Source organism: Tupaia chinensis, unplaced genomic scaffold (genome assembly GCF_000334495.1).
Source record: "Tupaia chinensis unplaced genomic scaffold, TupChi_1.0 Scaffold145907_1, whole genome shotgun sequence".
Lineage (NCBI taxonomy): Eukaryota > Metazoa > Chordata > Mammalia > Scandentia > Tupaiidae > Tupaia > Tupaia belangeri.
The window spans coordinates 2,171,059-2,192,157 of record NW_006205765.1 but is presented as its reverse complement, the minus strand read 5'-3'; the positions used below and the strand labels follow the sequence as shown (position 1 = coordinate 2,192,157).

Below are 21,099 nucleotides of genomic sequence, written 5' to 3'. Positions count from 1 at the left end.
CTTTTTTTTTTTTAAGAGATTTTTGCCATAGGATGCGTGCACTCACCAGAGAGAAAGCAATACAGAAACCGAGGTATCACCCCCCCCCGCCAGGTGGGATGGCCCACACAACAGTCCTTTTCCTCTGGGTATCTTGGCCACGCACACACGCACATGCACCAAGAGTGAATTTCAAGTCACAAGGTCAGGGACTAGAACCATGGTCAAACACATGGGAGTACAGTGACATAACCATTACACCATCTGCTGGTCCCAATATTAACTATTTTTGAAGTGATAAAATAATGAGCAACCTTGAAAAGTTCTCAGTTAGAAGAAAACAATTGTAGGGACCAGCAGTTAGTGTAATGGCTATGTCGCTGAACTCCCATGTAGTCGACTGCAGTTCACGTCCCGGATCCGGTAGCTTAAAACTCACACTGGGCGCATGTGCGTGCGTGCCCAAGATCCCAAGAGGAAAAAGGAGAAGGGATTGAGGCATGGTCATCCCCCCTGGGGGGTGATTTCTCACTTTCTGTCCCTCTCTCTCTCTCTCTCTCTCTCTGTCTGGTGAGCGCATGCATCCTATAGCAAAAGCCTCTCCAAAAAAAAAAAAGAAGAAAAGAGTTGTAAAGATGACCTTGAACAATCTTTTAATGATCTATACCACGACCTCTGTCAGGACTATTTAGGAAGCAGGCAGGCATTGGTTTTCAGAAGACAGCAATAAATTTGGTAAAATGTTAACACTAAACAGTGAGGAATCTATCATATGTTAAGAAAAAAAGAAACTAAGAGTATCCTAATACAATTTTAAAAATATCTTTACTAGACAGTATCCAGGCCCTTTTCAGGTTCCTTCTACCTGTTTTCTTTTCAATAATGGTGATTACTTTCCACTCTTTAATATACACTGCCAACAATGCTGCTAATTTATAAAACATGTGCACAAAAGTATTAGTATCCTGGAAATATGATGCAAGAAATATTAATCTTGGAGGAAGACTACTGTGATTTTTACTATGGCAAAGAACAGCTTACTAATAAAGGATCCAATTTAAGATCTATTCCAAATCAAAATCTGGTAATACCTGGAATATCCTTGGAATTCCTCCAGTATTGTAGTGAACTACTAGGCTGACTTTATTCTCTTTTTCCACAATTTCAAAAGATCCTTCTTTCCATTTTGTAATCCCAGTCTGCATACTTCGAATTCTGATAGGACCATGTATCTTCAGAGGAGACATACTTTCTTTAAAAATAAATTGCTTCTAGCCAAATTAAAAATCAAAAATACACTTTCACCTGACAGGTTCTAAGGAAGAAAAATAAAATAACAAGTTACAATTTACTAGTAATTAAAATAAATTTTAAAAGAGAATGCTTAATATCTTATGTTCCCTTTTCTATTTCAAAAAGCCACTTTTTGGAAGAATCTTCAAAGTTTGTAAATTTGTATAGTCGTATAGCACAGAAAACAAAAACAACTGATGTCCAGAGCCTACATCTAACCACCTTTAATAGCGTCTTACATGTTTTCTTCTTTGCCATATGTTCAAGACCTATGTCTATTAGTGCCTAAATTCTGCTTTATGCACAATTCACAACTATACTACTGCCACGAAAGGCATCCCAATTATGTATAACAAGGGGTCCCTTCTCAATGCAACTGCCTTTACCACTAAAGTGTTGATTCTTTTTTCTTTCATGTATGTTAACAGGGCTAGAATTCCAACTATAAGTAATGTATTGGGTTATCGGGAAAGTCATGATTTATTTTTGCACAGAAAAATATGTAATGGGGGCCAGCAGATGGCGTGGTGGTTAAGGCACTAGACGTCCCCACATGGCTGACCATGGTTCCACTCCGGACCTGGTGGCTTGCTTTCTCTCTCTCCCTTTCTTTCCCTCTGTGTCCTTTTCCAGTCAAATTAAAATAAATGAATGAATAAATAAAAATTACATAAATAAATACAAATTACATAATATTAATAATTACACATTATATATATAATTTTTAAAAAGAAAAATACATCATGACTTTTCCAATGACCCAATATATATGTATCCATGTATCACATATGTATATGTAATATATGTATATGTATGCATGTATGTATATGTAATGTGTGTATACATAGCTATATACACATAGATACACACACACACACACACACACACACACACACACACACACATATCTTTCAGCCATCTGACTCTACATCTTAGAACGAAATTCTTCCCAAAACACAGAAGTATTATTACCAAACAAGTCCTTCTATCAGTGGGCAGTCTAAGCAGATCCATGTATAGAGAAGACATTAAATGAATAATTTGATTCAACTTCTAGAATTATGTTGAAAAAAATAATTTAATCTTTAGGGCAAACAAACAAGTAGATGAAGAAGCTTCTCTTCCCAAGAACCACTTCCCATTACATTTAACATTAACTTTCATTCATAGGAAGACTTTTTACCAATTTCATCTTTGACAGATACTGATTTCCTGAATGAACTTTTAATACTTAAAAATAACCTGCAACATGCTGAGATGCCTAAGACACTTTAAACTAGCTTTACCAAAAATCAGCAGGTCAATAAAGTTACAGTAAGAGCAGAGAATGCTATCAAACAGTGTGTGATACAATGGGTTGTTGATAAAGTCATGATGCATTTGGTATAGAAAAACACAGAAAGATCTGTTGTGACTTTACTGACAACCTAATACATATAAACATGCAATCATCTATAACCGCTAAGTCAAATTTTATTTGTACTATATTCTAAAAACACTGCCCCTAAAACAAATTCTTGCTTACAATTTAAAAATTATTGGGGCCAGCAGATGGCACCGCAGTTACATCACTGGACTTCCACATGGCCGATTGTGGTTCAAGTCCTAGACCTGGTGGCTTGAAAATCTCACCAGACACATGTACATGCATGCCCAAGATCCCAAGAGGAGAATGGAAGAGAAGAGATTGCAGCGTAGCCATCTCTCGTGAGGGGTGATTTCTTACTTTCCCTCTCACTATTTCTGTCTCTCTCTCTCTCTGGAGTGCTCACGTGCTCAAGGTCAACCTCTTAAAAAAAAAAAAAGAAAAGAAAAAAATTATTAAACATTGCTTCTGTCTCAACAACTCAACTAGAAAAGCTAGACAAGGTAGTATACAGGGAAAAAGATACTAGATCTAGAAATCAGGAGCCAGTTGTGTCACTTCCTCATTTTTAACTTACCTTCTCTAATCATTATTTTTCTCAACTAAAAAACTAGAATAGCAAATGCTGTAGTATTACATAGTAAAGTAAGATCTTCAGTAGATAGCAGCTATTAAAATGAAATCAGTACCCACTTTGTGAATTTATTCTTTGACTCTAATATATCTTTCTCTAAAGACCTCAATAAACAACATGTTAACAGAGACCACTATCCCAAATGCCTATAGAAGTCAGACAAGTGACAAATGGACACCACTCAATTTAGCCTATGTAGACAAAGTGAACCTTGCACTGCTTGATCATGTAATATTTTTAACAAAACTAAGACATCCAAACTTTTATGTAAAATTGCTCATTTTAAATTGTGGGTAATTAATTCCAATTTATTTTTTCTTATTTTATTTTTTATTTACATTTAATCATTGAACATCTTTACGGCTTGCAACATGGTTTTTCCCAGCATGCATGCAGTACATGTCAATCAAGTCAAAGAGATTACCACATATATCAACAGATAACTTTTCATTCTTGTGTCTGTTAAATAAATGTATTTTCTCCCCAAGCCCCCCCATCCCAGCCTTCACTATACACTCCCTCCTATATAGTCTGTGGTATTTACATTTTCCCTCCCTGCTATTATACCTTCCGTTCTTTCAGTTTCTGCTATAGAGTACAGACATTTGATATATATTGAGCAGCCACTCTTATCATTTCTGCCAAAGAGTGCAGACATTTGGTATATATTGAGCAGGGACATACAATATCTGTCTTTTATAGTCTGGCTTGCTTTACTTAGATTAAGCCTTTTATATTCATCCACTTTGTACAAATGAGAGGGTCTCACTGCTTTTTAGGGCTGAGTAGTACTCCATAGTGTATATGTGCCACAGTTTTTCAATCTAGTTATCTGCTTAGGCATTTGAGCTGACTCCTATCTTAGCAATTGCGAATAATGCAATAAACATGGACACACACAAGTTTTTCCAACTCACTGTTTTCCTATCTTTTGGGTAAGTATCTAGCTTTGTTGTTGTTTGTTTGAGATTTTTGCTCCAGGGCACATATGCTCATCAGAGAAACAGAAAGCGAGAACCACTACCACCCCCGGCCCCCGTGGGGGATGGCCATGCCAAAATCCCCTCTGCTCCATTCTCTTCTCAGGATTTTGGGCGTGCATGCACACATGTCTGGATTTAGTTTCAAGTTGTCAGGTCTGCGAATTAAATTGTGGTCAGCCACATAGGAGCCTAGCACCTTAACCACCATACCACCTGCTGGCCCCAATGTCTGGTTTTTAAAAGTTACATATCAAACAAAACCCACCTGCAGACAGCTTGGGGACCTCTAGCTAGTATACTGCAAATACTGCAAATAACTGGAGATTTAAAAAAAAAACAAAAAAAAGATGTGAAAAAACAAAAAAAAAAAACACTTTTAAGAATTAAAAGGTGTTATGCATCATAAATCTATTATTCACTCATCTAATCAATTTTTTAAGTGTCTACTGTAGCTAGATTTAGATATCAGTATAATTTCCTATTATATTAATCCATCAAAGTAAAAGAGTTCACTACTGTTTATAGACCTGTCTGTTAACTTATTTCACTCAGACTCTAAAGAAATCTGGGCCAGCAATGTGCTTTGTAACACTTCTTTTTTTTTTAAACAATGAATAATCTGTGGCTTCATTGTTCAGATAAGTCCTTCAGATTTTTTTTCCACTTTGCCTCTCAGCACTAAAAGAATCTACAGTTCCTCTCCTACCCCAGTTTCCCATGCCTAAAATGCGAGTTGCCTCTGACTTCTCTCTTGATGATTATCAGGAAGATATTAGAGTTGAAGGTCAAAGGAGAGTCCTGTCAATTCTAAACACTATTTAACCTGCAGACAACTTTATAATGAACCATAGATCTAATCACTTTGTTTTCCTTAATATCACTCACTGAGCTCCTTACTGTCCTCCCAATAGACTCTAAATTCATGAATACGGTATAAAAGGGTCTTCATGATTCAAGACCTGCTTACCTCTCTATCCCCCAAATCCAGCCATCTGAGATACTTATGACTTCCAGCCAATGCTGTATATTCTCCATGCCACTATACCTTTGCATATATTGTGGTCATGTCTAGAGGATTTTTATGTTCTCTTCCCAACCCCAACATTCTTTTAATTTTAGCCTAAAATCTAGGCTAAACTTAAATGTTACCCTCTTTAAGAAGTCTTTCTTAATCACCTTCTTTTTCATTCCTTAAAAAAATTTCTAGAGACCAGAAGGTGGCATGGTGGTTAAGATATTGGACACTCCTATGTGCGTGACCACAGTTCAAGTCCTGGACGTGGTAGCTTGCTTTCTCATTTCCCTCCTCTCTGGCCGAATAAAAATTAATTAACAAATTAATCAAATAAATAATTTTTAAAAGAATTTATAAAAGGGATTATTATGTTAAACTTTATTTATTAACTGTTATTTTTTAATTTACCAGAGAGAGAGGAAAAGCGAGAAAGTAAACTGCCAGTTCGGCCATGTGGGAGTCCAGCACATTCAACCACCACGTCACCTGCCAGCCCCTCCTAACCACCTTTCGGTTGTTCCTTTTATAAGATTGTTTAATCCTTTTCCATCCTCTCATTGTACTCTATACTTACGTATACCTCTAACAGAGTACTTATCACACTATATTATAAACTGGTTATCTCTATCCAGACTGTGCTATTTGAAGATAGGAAAAATGTTGTTTAATCTCTGCATCCTTACTAAGACAGTGTCTAATATGCAAGAAATAGAAACTCATTGTTCAAGAACAGACAAATTTGCACTATTAATTTTATTTGATTTGCTGTTAAAATATACAACAGTAGATACTGGATTAATAAAACTTTTATTCAGCCAATACAGGGTTATATTTACTAAGTTCTTTACAAAAGTACTGCTATACACTGCTTTACATATAACATATCTTTTGGGGACATCTAAGCTTTTACCTTTTTTTTAAAGAGAGATTTTTGCTATAGGACACATGCAGTTGCCAGAGAGACAGAAAATGAGAAATCACCCCACAGAAGGGATGGCCACGTCACAATTCCTTCTCCATTCTCCTCTTGGGATTTTGGGCATACATGCACATGGCGTGAGTTTTAAGCCACCAGGTCCAGGATGGATGCAGTGGACTACGAGGGAGTTCAGCAACATAACCATTACACCAACTGCTGGTCCTGAGATCTAAACTTTTTCTATGTGCATGTGAACTACACTAAATGCAAGGCTGTCCTGACACCTTATTAAGAATTGAACTGGGGAGGCAGGGGCTAACAGGTGCTATGATGGTTAAGGAGATGGACTCTCATACAGCCAACTGCGGACCAAGTCCCAGACCCGGTGGCTTGCTTTTTCACTTTCCCTTTCTCTATGGTCAAATTTAAAAATAATAATAAATAAAATTCAAATAATTCCCAAAAGAAAAACTCAAAGGGACAAAAATCATTTAGAAAGAAGAAAAACATGCAGGACCAGCCATAGTGGCACAGGTGGTAGGATGCTGCTGAACAATGCTAGAGTCAACTTAGCATTCCAATCCTGGGTTGACCTGAACATGCTGATCATGCCTGTGATTCTGCCTGGCTGAAAGGCTGTGAAAAGAATAGCAGTGAGGCAAGATCCGGGGGGGTGGGTCTCTCTGTCATAAAAGAACAAAATAAACGTTAAAATGAATTAATAAATAATTACATGGTGCATCATCAAAAAATTAGTAAATTTGAGAGAGCAGGATGTCTGGCTTCTGTGCAGGAACCTTAGTAGCCCGAGCAACAAAACAGAGAATTAAAAATGGGTGATGCTGAGAAAGGTGAGAAGATTTTTGTTCAGAAGTGTGCCCAATGCCACACTACAAAAGGGAGGCAAGCACAAGACTGGCTCAAATCTCCTTAGTCTATTTGGGTGTAAGACAGGTCAGGCCCCTGGATTCTCTTACACAGATGCCAACAAGAATAAAGGCATTACCTGGGGAGAGGATACACCGATGCGAGTATTTGGAGAATCCCAAGAAGTACATCCCTGGAACAAAAATGATCTTGCTGGCATTAAAAAGAAGGGACGAGCAGTTGGCGTAATGGCTATGTCGCTGGGCTCCCATGTAGTCGACCACAGTTCGAGTGCTTAAAACTCACAACGGGCACATGTGTGGGCATGCCCAAGATCCCGAGAGGAGAAAGGAGGAGAATGGATTGCAGCGTGGCCTTCCCCTCTGGGGGGTGATTTCTCGCTTCCTGTCTCTCTCTGTCTTTTTGGCAAGCGCATACACCCTATAGCAAAAACCTCTCAAAAAAAAAAAAAAAAAAAATGTCAGGAAGAGCAGAGTTGATGCCTTATGTCAAAAAAAGCTACTGGGACCAGCAGTTAGCGTAATGGCTATGTTGCTGGACTCCCATGTAGTCGACCACGGTTCAAGTCCTGGACCCGGTGGCTTAAACTCACGCTAGGTGCAGGTGCGTGCCTGCCCATGATCCCAAGAGAATGGAGGAGAAGGGATTGTGGCGTGGCCATCCCCCGTGGGGGGGGGTGATTTCTAATTTCTGTCTCTGTCTCTCTGGAGAGTGCACACACCCTGCAGCAAAAAAAAAAAGCTACTAATGCATAAAAGGTGACTACTACCTTATTTATTTACTACCTATACAAAACAGAAATGTCTCACTTTTTTTTATTTGTACCGTATTTTAACTGATCTCCTACCAGTACTCAGATCATGAATGGCTGACAGGATATCTTTGTTGGACAGTCCTGATTTAAGTAAGACTAACTAGTGGTTAAATGAATATTATTGAGTTTTTTTTTAACAGTAATTTTTCAGCAAATGCTATCTCTATTTGCCCTTTCTAAAGATTTACTTGATAATTCGTGAGTAATGCTCATCTTTCTACAAAGATGGTGAATGCCATCTCAAAACCTACTGAAGACTCATTTTTTATTTAGGCTTACATGTAACTCATTACATGAATATATAAATGCTGGAGCAATCCCTTCACTTCTCAAAACTAAGCAGATTCACCTGTGTTTTGTGCTCATTAACCCATTAAAGGTGAGGGCTGAAGATAAGGTAATGATGTCTATTTTATATATTTAATCGTAACTATACCAGTCTAATTAGAATTCCCTGTAATCAAAAACACTGCCTTTTACTTACTGAAACTCATTTTAGTGTGGTTTGGGTATACTATCAAATAAAGAATATGTAACACTTTACATATTTTATAATGATTTATAAGATCAGACACTTTTGAAAATCAATGTGCCAAGATATAGTAGCAGGTTAAATTTTACCTTTGAATTCTATCATCTAAGTCAGACTTATATTTCAGAATAGCCTTTAGGCAACTGTTCAAAAACACACAGAAACTGAACTACTATATATGTATGATTGGTAATGGTGCTTCTGCCAATTTATTAGAAGGATTAAACTAGAGGAGATAAACCATCAGCATAGATTTGTAAATGATATCATCATAAGACTTAAGATAAATTAAAAACTACATTAAAGATCTAAAAAAATTGGCAAATTTGGATTGGTTCCATTGTGCTGTGGTAATGTGCTGATCAAGAGAAGTCAGATCCCACATAGCAACTGAGGTTCGAATCCCTGGCCTGCTCAGCCTAAAACATACCAGGTATGCCTATTAGTCTCCAAGATCTAATGGGCTGGAGAACTGAAGGAAAGGGACTGCAGTGTGATCATAACCTCTAAGGGATGCTCTTATCTCTCTCTTTTCTTTTCTCTCTTTCACGCACATGATCATTAATTTTAAAAAAACTAGAAAACATGTCTGAACTGTTATTCTTGTTATTCACTACTCAACAAAGAAACTCCATAGAGAGTATAGCACTTCTCAAATTCCCTCAACTTTCCTCATGTTATTATTGGTCAGAATGACAAAAATAAAAGGAAATACAAAATCACATTATCTTGGGACCAGCAGTTAGCATAATGGCTATGTCGCTGGACTCCCATGTAGTTGACCACGGTTAGCGTCCTGGACCCAGTGGCTTAAAACTCACGCCGGGCGTGTGTGTGTGCGTGCCCAAGATCCTGAGAGGAGACTGGAGAAGGGATTGCAGCGTGGCCATCCCCCCTGGGGGGTGATTTCTCGCTTTCTGTCTCTCTGTCTTTGTCTGTCTGTCTGGTGAGCGCACGCGCCCTACAGCAAAAACCTCTCCAAAAAAAAAAAAAAGACTAATTATCTTAACGTTTACCTTACAGACAAAAAGTAAAAGTCATTGATCTTAGGACCAACAGGTAGCATAATGGCTAAGTCGCTGGACTCCCATGTAGTTGACTGTGGGTCAAGTCCTGGTCCTGGTGGCTTAAACTCACGCCGGGTTCATGTGCATGTGTGCCCAAGATCCCAAGAGGAGAATGGAGAAGGGATAGTGACATGGTCATCCTCCCAGGGGAGTGATTTCTCACTTTCTGTCTCTCTGTCTCTCTCTGTCTTTCTGGTAAGCACATGCGCACTGTAGCAAAAACCTCTCAAAAAAAAAAAGTCATTGATCTTATGTCCCAACAAAAACAAATCATTAAAATTGACATTATTGGGCCACCCAGGAGGTATAGTGGGTTAAGGCAGCTGGATCCCATAAGGCCAACAAGCACGGTTTGAGTCCCAGAACCAGCAGCTTGAAAAACATGCCAGACGAGCATGTATGTATGCCCAAAAAAATCCCAAGAAGAGAGGGTACTGAGGCATGGTCATTTTCCTAGAAGGTGCTTTCTTACTTTCCCTCTCTCTCATTCTCTCTGATGAGTACTTATACCCCAGAGTAAAATTTTAAAATAAATAAATGACATTATTTAATAAATTTTAGAGATGAAGATTTCAAAGTTCACTACACTATACAAGAAATAAAAAATGTTATTGGTTATTTCTATTTCTTTATATCTAATTCTCTATGCCCCTCAAAACATTGAGATACAGAATTTGGGTGAATTACATAAAAATTTTCTTCAGATATTAAAGATTTTCTTAACCATTTTTACTAACAACCTCCTTTTCTTCTAAGGAAAAGAACTAAAACATGCAGAAAAATAAATTGGCAGGTCAAGAGGTGGTGTGGAAGTTAAGGAGGCTGTATCCCACATGGCCAACTACTTGGTTTAAGTCCTGGATCCAGCAGCTTGAAAAACAAGGCAGGCACATGTGTATGCATGCCCAAAATTCCAAAAGGAGAATGGAGAAAAAAGGATTGCAGTGTGGCCTTCTCCCCAGGGGGTTGACTTCTCACTTTCTGTCTCTCTGTGTTTATGTGCATATACATCTCTCTCTGGCAAATACACATGCCCAATAGCAAAACTAAAAAAATTAATAAAAATTAACTGGCAAAACCAAAATGTTAAGACTTCTTCATAACACCTTAGTTTGGTATACTGTCTACTTTTGCACTAAATGAATTAACAGTAGCTACTTTTGTACATTCATCATATTATCAAAGCTTGCCCTATGAAGGTAAGATGAAGTTTCTGTTTCCAATATGAAGCATTATTCAGTAAGTTAAACTTTCTATAAATCTATGGGGTCAGCAGGTGGCATGGTGGTTAAGACAATGGACACTCCCACATGGCTGACCATGGCTGGAGTCCAAGACCTGGCAGGTTGCTTTCTCACTTTCTCTCTCCCTCTCTCTGTATATATCTCGATCTGGTCAAATTAAAAAATAAATCAATGAATAAATAAAATTTTTAAAAATCTTCCTATGAATCTAACACAAAGACAAGGTTTTTTTGAACTCTGTGTTACTAATTATCTTATCGTAGTATTATTAGGAAGACAAAAGATAATTTAAATAAATTATTTTTCAAGTATGTCAGAGATTCCTTCTCCCTAAATTCCTTCACAATTAACAAAACTGTTCAACTGTAAGCATTCCACAAAAGCTTAATCAATAATAGTTGCAAGATGTTTCTATACATTGTACATTTATTTAAATGTCATTTTAGGTACTGCTTTGAAAACATCCTTATTTAGAGGACATTCAGTGGTAAAGAAAGCATGCTAAAGCACAAAATTATTACTACAAAATAAACCCAAAACTATCAATTTTTGCCAATTTGCATACTCTTGGAAACATATATCCAAAACAAAAACATTACTTACTTTTCAGTGATTTTACTGAAAAACCCTACGTAATAACAATTCACCTTTATTCTGATCCTTGTGCCAAAGACAATGTACTCTTCTTGGGTAACTATTCATATTCTGCAGTTATGCCAGTTCTCCAGGAGCCATCAACTCAGCTAAAGAAAATATATATATAAGTGTGCCTTTTTAAAAGAATCCAGTATACAAAGGTAAAAAAAAAAAAAAAAAGGAAATCATCCATAAAATGAAGATTAACCCCTTGATAATTTAAAAACCAGATTACCTTACTGAAAATACTTAAAATATGGTGCACTACACACACACACACACACACACACACACAAACACACACACACACCCTTTATCATCGTCATTAATAGAACTTCAGGAATATTACCTGCTGTGAAAAATGAGAAACCTGCACCTTAGTTAATTTGTATCTTTTTGGTTTATTCCTGCTACTTTTTAAAACAAAGAAGTCAGTGAGAAATAGTATAACCTCTGTTGATTTTAAAACATTGTTACATAATAATGTCTTAATCTCAATATACTACTTTTATCACATGTTGATACAAATTTTAAAAGGTGAGTAAATTTAGTGCTTTCACTTTTCCTTCAACATTTTTATGGGGTTTCTCGAATTCAGACTTTCCTAAGTCGAAACTTCCCCTGAACCCTTCATCATCATTCAACGCCTACCTGAATAATGTAACATGAACTTTAAACTCATTTGTTCCTTGAGTAAAACATCACTTATTGAGCTACTCCAGGTTGAAAGCACTGTGCCAGGGCTATAAATGTAAAGATATAGTCCATACCCTCATTAAGGGGCTCGGAGCCTTCTGTAACTTTTGTCGTTACATCATCATTCAAGCAAGAAATAAAAGCATAAGCTTTAACCTCATTCTCATCTATCAAAAACCCTGGGACCAGAAGTTGGTGCAAGGGCTATGTCACTGGACTCCCGTGTAGTCAATCGCAGTTTGAGTCCTGGACCCTGCGGCTTAAACTCACGAGACAAAGCTATCTCTAATGTCAGAACTCACATTTTTTAACCACTCATTCTCATCAATGAATTAGGGCAATCATTTTTCAGTCTCCGTTCTTCCAAGATTTTCCTACAAGGCCCTCTCTAATATGGTCCCTACCCATAACATCTTTGACAAATAATTTAACACTACAATATCTTCCTTCCTTTCTTTTAATTTACTATAGGGCATGTGTGATAGCCAAAGAGAGACAGAAAGAGAGAGGCAAAGTGAGAAATCACCCCCCGGGGGGAGTAGCCGTGCCACAATCCCTTCTCCAATCTCCTCTTAGGATTTCTGGCGCACACAGATGCCTGGTGTATTTTTCAAGCCTTCATATCCAGGACTCAAACTGTGAAGTTGGCCATGTGGGATCCAGCCACCTTAACCTTTGCACCATCTACTGGCCCTATAATTTTCTTTCTAAGGAAAGACTCTATCTCTTACCAACTAAAGTTAGGCATACATTTTCTCCTTAATTTTATCTAAAGTTAAGTGGGTAGGGGGAAGAGGGCATGATACACGCACACAGAATTTGTATACTCTTCTTGTATACTCGAACAAAATGCCAACTACTTAGAAAGAGCTAAATATGTGCTATTGATGCTAATTCCCTCCCAAACATTTTTAATAGCTGTCTAGAAAGTAAATTCAAGTATCTGTGTTTGGCATTCACACACTTCCTATTTTTGATTCGCTATTTTTCAACAGAAATTCTGCTCTGAAAACATAAAAATGATTAAATGTTAGTATTTCTTCTTCATCCACCAATAACTGACTAAAATATGAAATTCTGCTTTATCTATTTATGGAAACTTTATCCTCAATGGTCCCACAGTTTAACCTGTTGTTAAAATACATAATAAACTACTGCTCTGATTTTCAAGGGCTTACTTTCTTTAGAAAATCTATAAAACGGGACCAGTAGTTAGCATAATGGCTATATCACTGGACTCCCATGTAGTTGACTGCATTTCGAGTCCCCGACTCGGTTGCTTAGACTTACGCCAGGTGCATGTGCATGTGTGCCCAGGATCCCAAGAAGAGAATGAAGAAGGGATTGCAGTGTGGCCATCTCCCTGGGAGATGTTATCTCGCTTTCTGTCTCTCTGTCTTTCTGACAAGTGCACATGCCCTATAGCAAAAAACCTCTCCAAAAAACAACAACAACAACAAAAATCCACAAAACAAAAGTACAAAGATGAAATTTGTGTCTGAAAGTAGAGAGAACTAGACCTAGATGAAGTTTGTCTCCAATTCAAAGAGTCTAAAATCTGAAAGATTTTTATCATATAATAAGGAGTTACAGTAACCAAAGCTGGAAAATCCTTCGTTTTTCTCTTATGTGTCCTTTGTCTAGAGAATGAAAAGTGTTATGTGATAACAAGAATATCAGTAAGCTGGAACTTCCAAAAGACACATTGGTTCTCACAGCAAGTTCCAGTTTAGTTACTCATTTAACAAATCCTTGAGAAAAAAAAAAAATGAACTAATAACTATATTCCAAAAGGAGACAGACTTTAATCACACGAATAAATACTCAACTGCAAGTTCTAAAAAATATATATATAAAAAAAAGATACGGTGATATTTAAGACTTAAAACTTCAGGATAGAGAGTAGAGTGCATCAAGAGGAGGTTTCTCCGAGAAAATACAAGCTGAATTTTGAAGAATGAGTTGGGGGCGACTGTGATGCTACAACAATCTGGGCAAATTGAAGAGCATATGTAAATGGTCTGAATTGGAAAATAATTTGGCATGGTTAAGGAACTTAAAAGCAAAATGAATGGAGTTTAGTGATGGAGAGAAAGATGATGCAAGATGAAGCTAGTGAAGCAGACAAGAATCAGGTGCAGTCTTATGGATGGACCACAGTATAAAGTGTGGATTGTGAATGTTTTCCTAAATATAATAGGCATTAAACAATGAGAAATTCACTTAAGAGTTTTAATCACAGAAAAGACATGTTACTGCTGAATGGATTAATGCTGTGGTTTGTCTGGGTTTAGGAAAGAATGGAAAGGAGTAAAAAATGGAATAAATTAGGGCAACCTAGTAACAGTACTGAAGTTGTTCAGCTTACTTTAACAATTACAATTGCAGTTATTGTAAACTGCCCATTTACTGTGTGCCATGTGCTTACCCTGGTTACCTTATTTAATCCTTACAATAATCCAATAAAGTTAGAGCTCTTCCTATTCCCATTTTACAGATGAGAACACTTGGAGCCAAAGAGTTCAAGTCCAGATGACAAGACTTTGCCTTGAACAAGACAAGTTATAGTGAAGATGTACAGTAATAGATTCAAAACATCCATTGGAAACAGAATAGATAGAACTTGGAGAGGGTACAGATACACAGGAGAGAAGTTAAGAATGCCTTTCAAGTTTCTATACCATGTAACTGGATAAAGAAATATGCCATTTAATGAAATGGGACATTGGAAGAAGAATTTGGGTACGGAGAGAAAAACCAACACTTTAGTTTTAGACATGTTGTATATGAAATTCCTAAGGGAAAAATTATCAAGTTTAGATAAAGTTTACTAATAGTCAACAGGGTGGCTATTTATATATGGAGCTGAAAACAAAAGGAATAGGCTGGAAATAAAAATTCTGAAGTCATCAACATACAGGTGGAATTTAAAGCTTAGGGAGGAAATGAAAATAGAAAAATAGGAATTGGGACTGAACTCAAATACTCACTTTATTTCATCAAACATCTCTTACCAAGACAACTGAGTACTTTCAGGTCACTGAGTCTCTTAGGCCTCCATTTTTACCTTTCAGCAGAATGCAACACTATTCATAACTTCATCTCTTCCAAGATTCATCATCTTCTATTCAGTTATTAAATATCAAGAACCCCTAATGCTCCATCTAAGTCCCTTCTTTTCTAGCACTATACTCTTTAGGCAATTTCCTCCACATCCAGAGTTTAGTTACTATCAGTACTGCCGATAACATATACATTTATCTATATATTCAGCCCAGAGCTTTTCTCTGATCTCCAACCCAGTATATACAACTGCCTACTTGACATTACCTTTTAGATATCTCTTCTACTTAGAGACTTGTCAGGTATTGACACCCCCAAAAAAGGCGTTTACACTAAGCTGAAATTTTGGGGGGATTATTACAAAACCACTGTAGAACAACGCTTCAAAATATAGGACTTTTTTTTATCAGCTATTTCCTTTCATGGATAACTTTAAATTGGTAAACCTGACAACCTGATCTGCTGGAGATTGGGGGTGGGGGACGGGCAACCAAATGCACAACAAAAATATAGTTCATGCCTCTTAACCGGAGATGATCAGGAGGAAAAAGATGAGAATGGTCAGCAGAGTGAATGAGTATAGTATCGACGGCCTGATGTATATGCAGCAACGGAAGTCACCTGAAGAGACAGCAGGCCTTGTTAGGGGGCAAGCGGCCGGAGCCTGACGACAGCCCCAGAGAAAAAGGGCCAGTTTCGGGAAGCGGAGGGAGCGAGTGACGGTAAAAAACAGGTCAAAGAAGAAGAAAAGCCAGGGGTTAACCAAGTAGAGTACCTGTGTGGCTGAGGCACGTCGAGGGGCTAGGGGCGGGCTGAGCAGCAACCGGGCGAACTCCAGAAGAGTGAACGCCGAGTGGGCGGACCGCACAAGGGGAGAGCGGCAGGGGAAACGGCTCATTTAAGGAGCTATCCCAGCCCACCTTACCTGTGCCAGAAGGTCCGGAGCCCCCGGATAGGCCTGCCAGAACCACAAAGTCCGCGCGGAGAGGGAGGGCCCGGGTAAAGAAGGAATGGACACTCAGCTAGAAGGAGCGAGACCGCTCGCTACCCCCAGTCAGGGAGAGCGGCTGATGGCGGGAACTGTGACCACACGCAAACACGCACGCACGCACGCAAACTCGACGCGACCAGACCAGGAGGCTCTGCGTAAGCCTACAAGCCCCGCCTCCTACGCCATCGCCCCGCCCCAGCACCAAACGAAGCCTCGCCCAGGTAGCCCCGCCCCTGCTGTGACTGTAGTACGCATGCGCACTTCCCACTTTGCCCAATTTCGACCTCCCACCATTTCCTTCATACTCAGCCCAGCGGGGCATGCGCAATGCTCAACCTCCAGCCTGCTTAGCTTTTCCCGCCCTTCACTGGCCTCTGGAGGAGAGTCAGAGTTCACGCCCCTCTCTGGGGATACCTGCTAGATGCCGGAGAATGTGGGGACTAGTAGGTCGCGGACGTCCTTCCGGCCCTGAACCTTAAGAGGCAAAGGACATACCCTGGAACTGTTAACTAGGCCGAGGGCCAGGAGGCGGGAAGAGGTTCTGTGGGCGGGGTCAGAGGTGAGAGGTCAGAGGGTTGCGAAAGGGGCGGAGCGAGCGGGAGGCGGATGGCGGCTACAGCAGCTTCTCATCTTCGGCGGCAGAGGCGCTGAGGCTGGGACGCGGTTCGTTCGCGTCCGGCGGTGAAAGGAGAGCGGCGGCCGCTCCCAACATGCACAGTCTGGCTACGGCTGCGGTGAGTGGCGGAGCTGCCCGGCCTGCACCCGGAACCCTCCCTCAGCCCCGCGTTTCGGCCTCCTCTCCTAGCTCTCCCTGACCCCGGCCCCGAGTCCAGCTCCTGCCTCCTCCTCGAGGCCGGGGCCCCCTCCTCGCCGCTCCTTGGATGGAGTGGAGTCGGCCCCCACTTTCCTCGCCTGTCGCCTCTCACGGCCTTCCGCGCGGCACATCGTGTTCTTTTCCGGCTCCGGGGTCGGGGCCTGGGCCGGATCCTGGAGCGCCTCCCTCACGGCCCGAGCAGGCCATTCATTGATTCATTGCGCTGACCAACAGTTTCAGGGCGCCAGTTGTGTGCTGGGCGCCAGCAGGGTGGGGGGAATTCCACCGTCCCTCTGACGCGGCCGGTGCTGTTGAACTCACCGCCTAGGCACAGCGCAGCGGAAAGGAAATGGCTTCTAGCTCGAACCACTTGCTTTACATATGGAAAACCTGAGGCCTGGAGAAGTGCATAATTACTGCATCTGACTTATGCTTCCTCTATATTTAAAACTTTTCTCATACATCGCGTCTTACGAGCGTGATATTTTAACAAGAAAAACGGTATTTCACTTGTCTGAAGTCATCCTATGACTTCTCATTTCATTTAGATAAAAGTCTTGTCATCCCCTACAGGGCCTGTATGATGTGGTCATTCCCCACGTTTACAGCCTCATATGTCACTTGATCCTTAGGTTCCAGCTGCACTGCCCGGCTTTCAACTATTTCTCTATGTGCTTTTGCATTTCAGGGTACACTTTCTGCTCTCTGCCTGGAATACCCTTCTTACACTACCCACCCCCCACCCACCCCCACCCCGTTGCATGCACACACATAACCTTTAGTATGCATTCTTCTTCCCTCAGGGAAATCTACTTCAGAATGCGTTTACCTGAATATAATATTCAAAGTAGTTCTTTAACCCATAACTTTTCTCTATTACTCTTTATAGCACTGATCCCAGTGTACAATTATTCCTGTTTGTTGTCTGTCTCCTGTTGAGAGTAAGTTTTCCCAGTGCCAGGACAGTTCCTGGTACAAAGCAAGGGTTCAAATACTTCGTTGTAAGAAATATAGATGGGGGAGGGTGACCAGCCAGAGTATATAGCCATTATGGAAAAAAGAGATCATTTGATTAGAGTACACTGGTCTGGAGGCCAACATTTTGTGGAGCAACCCAAAATTGCCTCTACTTTAGATATTAAGAAGTGAAAATTTGGGACCAGCAGTTGGTGTAATGGCTATGTCGCTGGACTCCCATGTAGTCGACCATGGTTGGAGTCCCGCATCTGGTGGCTTAAACACAAGCCAGGTGCTTGTGCGTGCATGCCCAAGATTCTGAGAGAATGGACAAGGGATTGCAGAGTGGCCATCCCCCTCGCTTTCTGTCTCTCTGTCTCTTTCTAGCGAGTGCACATGCCCTATAGCAAAAAACCTCTCAGAAAGAAAAAGAGAAAATTTGAGCCTAGTGTGATTATGCTATTAAAAACCATTGCTTTGGGGGTTTGTATTCTGTCATCTTGTCATTTCTCTGCCTCCTGTCACCATGTTGCTAAGTGTATATAAGTATTCAAAGTGGAGAAGTATCTTTCTCTAAATTAGGTGATTTAAATTTCTTAGGATGCTTAATACATCCTTTGAACAATCAAAGTTGTGGTACATTACTTGTAGTAAAGACTTAGTACATGTTCTTTGATTACATTTATAAGATCTTATATTAATTAAAAAATTTGAACTTTAGGGCCCAGCAGGCAATATGGTGGACTCCCACATGACTGGCTGCACTTCAAGTCTCGAAACTGGCACTTGCTTTCTCACTTTCTCTCTCTCACTTGCTCACTCTCGCAGTCCCTCTCTGGTCAAACTAAATAAATAAATAAAGTTAAATACAATAATTGTTTTTTTTTAAAGTTTGAACTTTAAGATGTACTTTCACATATTATGCTGTTGGGACCACTTGGCAGCTCTGATAAGTTGTTTTGTACTGCTCATTCACCAGCATGTTTGATTAATAAGGAGACTGAAAATATGAAAAGTTGAGCCATCTCTTAAACCTTCATACCTTCCATTAGACCAAACTGCCTGTATTATCCCGATTTAGGCAATAGAAGAGATTGATACATTCATCAGTGTCCATAATAATCTAAGCTGCATGAAAAGAGTCTTATTTTTTGCATAATAATGTAATTCATATCTGTGTATGCCTTTCTGTCTTTTTATGAAACAGCAAATAAATAATCTCTTCAGCTAGGGATGTAGAGAGCACTGTCAAAGGTGGGGCCAGCAGGTGGCGTGGTGGTTAGGATGCTGGAATTCCCACATGGCTGACCATGGTTCGAGTCTCAGACCTGGTGGCTTGCTTTCTCTCTTTCCCCCTCTCTCTCTTCCTCTGGCAAAACTCATGTGAAAAAATAATAAATAAAATAATTCTTAAAAAAAAATCACTGGAATTTAAAAAATAAAAAAAAAGAAAGCCCTATCAAAGGAAAGTGATCAATGCAGGATGTTATTCATGAAAGGGAGAGATTGAGGTAGTTTGGGTGGTACCTCAAATTTGACATTTAAAATTTTTTATTATTTTTTAATTTGCTATCAGATACGTATACTCATTAGAGACAGAGAGAGGGAAAGTGAGAGAGCAAGCCACCATATCTGGAACTCAAAACAGTGGTCAGCAATGTGGGAGTCCAGTCCCTTAACCACCACGCCACCTGCTGGCCCTCAAATTTGACTCTTTATTAGCTTCTTATGCTAAAAGTTGTGGTATTGTAGGTTTTTATAATTATTTACAGAGTATAGCTTAATATCTTTATAATTGCCATCATAAAATATAAATATCACATAGAATTGTCCTTTTTTTTTTTCTTAAGTTGTCAGAGGATGTAAGCATTCACCAAAGAAAGAAGGAAGGAAAGCACCCCCCACCCCACCGTGGGGTGTGGTCACATTGCAATCCTTTCTCCATTTCTTTATCCTATCATGATTTTGCCCGTGCATGTACATATACCCAGTGTAACTTACACCCAGTTTATGTCTCAGGCTACTGGAGACCAGGATTCAAACCTCAGCTGGCCCTGTGGCATATGTCTCCTTTAACCACTAGGCTATGGGCAGACCCCACATAGAATTATTCTAAAGATTAAATAAGAATAACTAGGTACTCGGTGGTTGGCTTGATTCACTAAATTACTTCCACCCTTCAGCTTTAGAACTCTTCATTCTTGCCTCACTAACAGATTATTTTGTTATGGACCTTGGAAGTTGCTTCAAATGAATAGAACTGCAAATTTTCACATGCCATGAATTTTTTTGTAATGGATGTTATACTAGTAAAACAGCCAAAGGTTAGTCTTCATGAGAGATCCATTAGATTTTTTTTTTAATTCAACACTTATTTCCACTAGCAATTCTCACAGTCCTAAACTATCTTTCTCTCACTTTACTACCAATCAGCAGCATCGTTATTCATTTTATAATTTTTTGTTGAAGCTGTGATGGACTCCCAGACACCCTCCTCTTTGGCAAGTACGACAGAGTGCACTCTAAAGGACTAATTCATTGTCTCCTCCCAAGTCTCACATTGAAGCTTTAGGCAAATTGCCCAAGTTCTCTGTTCATTTCCATTTTAAAAAGTTATTTTGTAAAAAGAAAAACTTTATAGCAAAGTTATAAGACTACTTAAGCCAATTTAATATTTTCAGCACTACTTAGAAATTACATTTTCTTGGGAACCAGCAGTTAGTGTAATGGCTATGTTGCTGGACTCCCACATAGTCGACCGTGGTTCGAGTCCCCGTGTCTCCAACTCACGCCAGGCGCGTGTGCGAGCGTGCCCAAGATCCAGAGAGGAGAATGGAGGAGAAGGGATTGCGGCGTGACCATCCCCCCTGGGGGGTAATTTCTCGCTTTCTGTCTCTATGTGTCTGTCTGGCGAGCACACGCGCCCTATAGCAAAAACCTGTCAAAAAAAAAAAACAAACAAACAAAAAAAAAAAGAAATTACATTTTCTTGAAATATTTTCATGTTTACACTGAAAGCCATGTAGCCTCCAGACTTGGGGAGGGGTGATCTGTATTTCTTTCTTTTTTTTTTTCTTTTTTGCCAGAGGGTGCATATACTTGCCAGAGGGACAGAGACTGAGAAAGCACCTTTCATGGGGAATAGTCCTGCCACAATCCCTTCTCCATTTCTTCACCCTGCTGAGATTTTTGAACACATATACATGTG

The 21,099-nt window shown here is 39.6% G+C and overlaps 2 protein-coding genes across 5 annotated transcripts in view; one reads left to right on the top strand and one right to left on the bottom strand.

The window, feature by feature from the left end:
- The window catches only part of USP37 (ubiquitin specific peptidase 37), a gene marked incomplete at its 3' end in the record, with an annotated part of 80,420 nt that extends 64,118 nt beyond the window's left edge, over nucleotides 1–16,302 (bottom strand). The window contains 2 exon segments of one of the 3 annotated variants that reach the window (XM_014584232.2): nucleotides 1,071–1,294; nucleotides 16,055–16,302. In XM_014584232.2, the coding sequence (XP_014439718.1) occupies nucleotides 1,071–1,226 (156 nt within the window). 3 annotated transcript variants of the gene reach the window in all.
- Nucleotides 16,303–16,423: 121 nt separating this feature from the next.
- CNOT9 (CCR4-NOT transcription complex subunit 9) overlaps nucleotides 16,424–21,099 on the top strand; it is a 36,891-nt gene continuing 32,215 nt past the window's right edge. For both annotated transcript variants that reach the window (XM_006168667.3, XM_006168668.3), the window contains exon 1: nucleotides 16,424–16,854. In XM_006168667.3, coding sequence (XP_006168729.1) covers nucleotides 16,831–16,854 — 24 coding nt within the window. In that variant the 5' untranslated portion in view covers nucleotides 16,424–16,830. The remainder of the gene's footprint in view (nucleotides 16,855–21,099) is intronic.